This window comes from Hyaena hyaena, unplaced genomic scaffold (assembly GCF_003009895.1).
Source record: "Hyaena hyaena isolate Hyena2069 unplaced genomic scaffold, ASM300989v1 scaffold_126, whole genome shotgun sequence".
NCBI classification, from domain to species: Eukaryota; Metazoa; Chordata; class Mammalia; order Carnivora; family Hyaenidae; genus Hyaena; species Hyaena hyaena.
In genome coordinates this window covers 2,133,261-2,139,848 of record NW_024080759.1, presented here as the reverse complement: position 1 = coordinate 2,139,848, position 6,588 = coordinate 2,133,261, and the positions used below count along the sequence as shown (strand labels likewise).

Below are 6,588 nucleotides of genomic sequence, written 5' to 3'. Positions count from 1 at the left end.
AGGCTCCAGGCTCTGAGCTGGCAGTCAGCACAGAGCCCGACGCGGGGCTCGAACCCACGAACCGCGAGATCATGACCTAAGCGAAAGTCGGACGCTTAACCGACTAAGCCACCCAGGCGCCCCCAATATTTTCTGATTCTAATACATTCTTTACTTGGCCACCAGAGTTATCTTCCTTTATAAATGTGATCTTGTATATGTTGTATTCTCTTACTCTTCCGCTACAGAACCTCTGCTTTCTGTTCCATATTTGTGGAGGCAGCGTAGAGACTACCTGGGTTTCACCCACCTCTATCAGTTATTACTAATCTCAGGTTCCTTACCTCTATCAATTGTTATTTAATAATGCCTATGCCATGTGGCAACAGTCAAGGTAAATGAGGTAATACATATAAAGGTCTTGATACAGTGCCTGACACGGGTAAACTCCTTGAATAAGACATGGTTTCATGTACTGAGTCTTGTACACCAAACCACATCTTATCCTATGCTTGCATCTCTCTGGCACCTGCTGTGACACCTGCAGCATAGTAAGAATTCAGTATTCATTTGAATGGGTGGTGTGTATGTGTATGCAGGGTTAAGTTGCCCCTTGTAGTGGACAAGTGAGTTAATGCGTGGAGCCCTCTCAGATCAAGAGAGACTCTAGACCTTTATAAACTGGGCAGTAGAAGGAACACTGGGTTGTCAATTTAAAGATTTTTTAGAGTTTATTAAACAGTATTCATTTTATTCATTTTGTATAGTAGTTCATCCTGTAATCAAATCCACAAATTTGTTGCTTTGTGAACCATTCATTTGTTTTTTTTAATTTTTTTAATGTTTATTTTTGTGAGAGAGATGGGGGTGCACAAGTGGAGGAGGGGCAGAGAGAGAGGGAGATGCAGAATCTGAAACAAGCTCCAGGATCTGAGCTGTCAGCACTGTGACACAGGGTTACTGTGAAGTCATGACCTGAGCCAAAGTCAGACGCTTAACTGAGCCACCCAGTGAACTGTTTCTAAGAAGTTGATCTTTATGTAAGAATAAATTCACATTTAACAAGGATGCTAAACAGTGAGCCAGTCAGTTGACATCAGAAAATTCCCACAATGTGATGTTATCTGAAAAAGCAGAGTATAAGTGTAAGTGCATAGTATGACTGTATACTCAGTATACAAGTAGCAGGATAGCACACCGGCTCTGAAAGCAGACTGCTCTCTTGACTAGCTGGGTGATTTTAGGCAAGATGCTTAGCCTCTCTGTCTCAACCTCCATATCTATGTGGTTGCAATAAGAATAAATGAATTAATGGGGCGCCTGAGTGGCTCAGTCTGTTGAGTGTCCAACTCCTGCTTTCAGCTCAGGTCATATGACAATCCCAGGTCGTGGGATCGAGCCCTGTGTTGGGCTCTGTACTGAGCATGGACCTTGTTTAAGATTCTCCTCTCTCTCTTTCTCCCCACATCTCCCCCAATACTCCTCCCCTGCTTCCTCGCATGCACACTCTCTCAAATTAAAAAAACAATTTTAAATTGAAATTAAATGGTAGTTCCATTTAAAAAAAGAATAAATGACTCTCTATATATAAAATGCCTAGAATAGTGCCTGGCACAGAAGAAGTGCCCATGAAATATGAAGTGCTATTTAAATATAATCCAGTTCTTTGAAAAAATTCTGTATGCACACGTGCACATTTTTGTGCACATATGGGGGGGGGGGCGGGGGGGAACTAGCAGGAAATGTCAACAGTGGTTTTCTCTGATTATAGGATTACCAATTAAATATTTTTTAATATAATTTTCCATATTTCTTATAATCAAGAGAAGCCGTAAATACAAAGTTTCTTAAAAGTCATCAGGCCCACATTGCTTGCAATTTCCAGGCTGACACCAGATCTGCCTATCCCCAACAGCCTTTCTTTCTGTCTGCTCAGGTGTGACTTCTCACTTGACTCAAGTGCACTTGTTTACTTGAGCCTTACACCTGCAAATATCTGACATAGGTAGAAAGGCATAAAATTAGAATCAAAGAAGAAAATGAGAATGGAAAAGTTTTTCATATTAAGAACTTCCTTTGTTCTCTTGAACCTCTTTCTGTGAAGCATGATTTCTTTAAGATCAGAAGCATCTCAGCCTCTGCATATGTTCATCGGGGGAAGAGGGCCTTACATTATATATTTTAGGAGTTTGTAACTTCCAATTTTAGTCTCAGCCAAGCCTTTTTTCTTATGACAAACTCTTCATTGAGTGTATTGTTAAAACATGGTCTTTCCTGCTTTGAAGCTGTGTCTTTCTTGCACAGGGAGTTTGCCTGGCGTGACCCCGAGTTGCCCGAAGTCATTCACATGCTGCAGCACCAGTTCCCCTCCGTGCAGGCAAATGCAGCCGCCTACCTGCAGCACCTGTGCTTTGGGGACAACAAAGTGAAAGTGGAGGTATGCCCACCCACCCCCCATGCCTGGCACGCCCCCGGGGGACGGTGCCTTGCCATGGAGCAGTCATGTGCTTATGTGCTTCATACATTACAAGATGCATTTCACTGGCCATTTTAAAGGGATACTGTGATACCATATACTCCTTTATTTCTTAACCGTGCATTTCAGTATTTCATAGGAGAAACCCAGATGAGCATATTTCTTGGAGTGCTTTTAGCATTTTCAAATCCTGTGTCCACTCATTAGCTTACTTATAAAACATGAAGCAAAATTCGATTTAACTTACATTTTTAAAGTATTTTTTTGCAAATCTATTAGATAAAAATTATGCATGAAACTACTGAGCTCATGTACTTTATGAGATTCTGGTCAAGGTTAGTGCCGACATGCAATTAAGCCAAGTTACAGAGAATTTATAATTGTTACTAATACTGAACATAAATGAGTATTTTATTTCAGAGTTTAAAGTTTTTTGGCATTTATAGAAATACAGTGAGTCATTGGTATTGACTAGTGTCCTATGACATACAGATTCTTTCTTAACATTTTTAGCATCCCCCCCTCCCCGTGCAATGGCAAATGGAACTAAAGTGTTTTCCTCAGCTTCATATGCAAAACAACATACCAGTTACTGAGCTAAAGGTGGACAAAGGAAATAAAGCCGAAAATATTCAATGTAATGTACTAATTAATTGACAAATGGAAGAAAATTAGGGAGAGTTGTCTAGGGAAACAATTCCGTAATCCAATGACTTCAGTCAAAAATCCTTACCTCTGATACATACAGCTTGATTGTGTTTGTATATTTGCGCATTACCCACAGAAGTATGAGCATAACCCCTCTGTGTGTTTAGGAGGGTGGAGTAGGACTATGCTACCTACACTTGGCCATTAATCCACCTAAGACTCCCTTCCTTTTTTTAAGCCACAAACCCAGGAAAAGAGCTTCATCTTGGAAAGTGTCCTTAATGTTTATGAAAGATGTGTCATTTAGAATAAAAAGCAACCTTTTGAAATGATCTGGAGTTGTCCATTTTCTCGGAAGTCTTTCCATAACAGACTTCTGTTTGATCACTTTTTAATCATGTGTCGCTTAGGCCTGATACCTCATATTTTTCATTCTAGGTGTGTAGGTTAGGGGGAATCAAGCATCTGGTTGATCTTTTGGACCACAGAGTTTTGGAAGTTCAGAAGAATGCTTGTGGTGCCCTCCGAAACCTTGTTTTTGGCAAGTCTACAGATGAAAATAAAATAGCAATGAAGAATGTCGGTGGGATACCTGCCTTGTTGCGACTGTTGAGAAAATCTATTGATGCAGAAGTAAGGGAGCTTGTTACAGGTGGGTAAACAATGTGATCTTGTCCTGGAGGAAATGTTGAAAGCCATCTAGCTGATGTCCTATGTGGTGGCACAGTGAAGGACTTGGAGGTTCTAGGTAGGAGATCATGATACAGTGTGCACAACTGTGACAAAGGCTGAATCTAATTTAATTTGATGATTCAGAAAGCACTTGCACTGCTGCAGGGTCATCCTGACTAGTATCACTTATTGCTCTTTAGTGTGTAAGTATCAGCTAACAGATGTCTTGTGCATGGATGACTGCATACAGCTTTTTATGATGTTTTCCATAGTAAATCTACTTGTATTAAATAGACCAGCTCTCCTTTATTAAGAAAGTAAAATACACTTAATGGATTGGCTACCTTCCACTTTAGTTCAGCCAGGGTCCAGATCCCTGTTCGTACCTCAGATGCTTTCCCGGCTCCCAGAGATGCACATGTAAATAAACCTCAGCCTCTGCCCTCAAGTAGCACTCTGGATCAGAAGGAACAGGAGTGGTTCTGGCAATGTCAGTGAGAAGCGGCAAATGCCAGGACTCAGTGGGGGCTGCAACCAGGAGTACAGAGAATGGGCAGGGAGGTCCCCTGGTTGGTGTGAAACCAAAATTGCCCTGAAGGATGTGGAGGCCTTGGCTGGGGAGATAGTCTAGTCACAGGCAGAGGTTCTGAGCCAGCATGGAATATGGGGTCGGAGCTTCTGGCAAGAGAGGCATGCCGAAGGAAGGCAAGGCCGAAGAGAAACGCAGGCCTGGTTTGGGGAACTTTTGTGAGGAACTTGTGTCCCATACACAGTGGGGGTGATTATAGGGTGTGGTGTGGCCGGTTTGGGCCTTTAATGCATTCTTCCAGCAGGCAGCAGGTGGGGGATTGATTTGAAGTAGATGAACGTGGCATCTGGGAGGCCTGTAATCTCAAGGTAATAGCTTGAGCCACATCTATGATAGAAAGAAGGGGTGGTTTAGGGGCGCCTGGGTGGCTCAGTCAGTGGAGCATCCAACTCTTGATTTCAGCTCTGGTAATGATCTCACAGTTCATGAGATCAAGCCCTGTGTCGGGCTCTGTGCTGACAGCAGAGCCTGCTTGAGATTCTCTCCCTCTCCTTCTCCTTCTGTCTCTGTCCCTCCCCTTGTTCATGCACTCTCTGTCTCTCCCACTCTCTCTCAAAATAAGTAAATAAACTAAAAAAGGGAAGGAAGGACAGGGTGGGTGGTCGAAAAGAGGGAATAAAGAGAAGCACGTCATGGTCAGGGCACAGCGATCCAATGTGGGGAGTGAGAGAACAGAAGGAAGTGAGTGATGCTTTTTCTTGAGTGATGACATTGTAGCAGTGTCAGTTGGGTTCAGGGGTGCTTGAAGTCCAGGTAAAAGAACAGTTCTGCAGCAGGGCAAATTAATGACAGCATTATTTATAACAGAGAATTGGGGGGAAATACTGAGTATTCACTGGTAGGAAAATAGTTGAATAAATGACAGTACATTCACACAGTGAAACCAGACATAAGGATTAAGACAAATGCATTAGAGCTATCTTTGGATAGCTCTAATATCTGTATATCTAATAGATCTATAGATAAATATCTAGAAGCATTGGTGGAATGGTAGGCACAGCATGATACTAGTGGTATAAAGTGTCATAATATGCAGGTTGAGGCTTACAAATTATTTTCTGATATACACACAACAATAAAGTTAAAATTTTTCATTCAAATGACAGAAGACAGATTAAGGGGCAGGTGGGGGGACAGGTAGAGAAAAAGGGATTGGGGGATTTAATCCAGCTCTCTTTCTCTTAAAAAAAGAAAGAGAGAGAGAGAGAGAGAGAGAGAGAAAGGAAGGAAGGAAGGAAGGAAGGAAGGAAAGAGGAAGGAAGGAAGGGAGGGAGGGAGGGAGGGAGGGAGGGAGGAAGGAAGAAATCTGAAACAAACAAGACAAAATGTCAAAGCTAGATAGTAGTTACCTGGGTATCTTATATTTGCTATGCTATTTTTCATGCCTGAGATATTTAATTTAAAAATCTCTAACAACATTTAAAAAAATTAACTGCATTCCCCACTGGCTTTCACGATGAAATCAGAGCTGTAGGTTCTGTCACATATAATTCAGTAACACTGGGGAATGTAGCAAACCGTCATGAATCTAATATTTGAGGGGTATCAACTTTCTCCTAAGATATTAAAATTTAAAATATAGTACCCTGTACTCCAAATGAGGTATGAAATTTACATACTAAAAGTAGAATACACTTTATATATAATCTGAAAGTCTGCATTGGACTGCCTGCCTTAACATAGTTTGAGTATTAATGCTTTAACACATCTAAATTACATATCGATTTATTAGTAATGTCTCACTCTCAAATGCTTTGGAGGCATCAAACCCTCTCACACCAAAAAATAAATTGTTTACACTTACATATGTATGGCATATGTGTATAAAATGAAAATTAGAGCAGGATAAATAGAGCTAAGAAAAAAGGATGACTATAGACCTATCCATTGTAGAAGTCAGCACACAATCACTCCCTTACATTAAGCTCTCTGTGAGGGAGGCTCAAAGGAGACCATGTGTCTGCAGCATGAGTGCTTTCTTTCCTTGTTTGGTGTTTCTTCCCCATCACTGTGAACTTCCTGTGTAATTGTCCAAATAACGTCTCCCAGTCACACTTGTGCGGCCGACAAGACTGCCAACTGATATGTGTGGGCTCCCTGCAAGATCAGTGGCAATCCAGGGAAAAGTCTGATGTTAAAAGCATAGCTTCTACTCAGATCTGGTTCTCTTTTGATGAACTAGTCATGATAGATGTGTAGGGTGTTGTTGTTGTTATTGTTGTTG

At 41.4% G+C, this 6,588-nt stretch overlaps 1 protein-coding gene across 8 annotated transcripts in view; it reads left to right on the top strand.

Moving 5' to 3' along the window:
- Positions 1-6,588, top strand: part of PKP4 (plakophilin 4) — a 245,292-nt gene that overhangs the window by 200,910 nt on the left and 37,794 nt on the right. For all 8 annotated transcript variants that reach the window (XM_039237527.1, XM_039237526.1, XM_039237532.1 and 5 more), the window contains 2 exons: positions 2,284-2,416; positions 3,542-3,755. In XM_039237527.1, the coding sequence (XP_039093458.1) occupies positions 2,284-2,416; positions 3,542-3,755 (347 nt within the window). The remainder of the gene's footprint in view (positions 1-2,283; positions 2,417-3,541; positions 3,756-6,588) is intronic.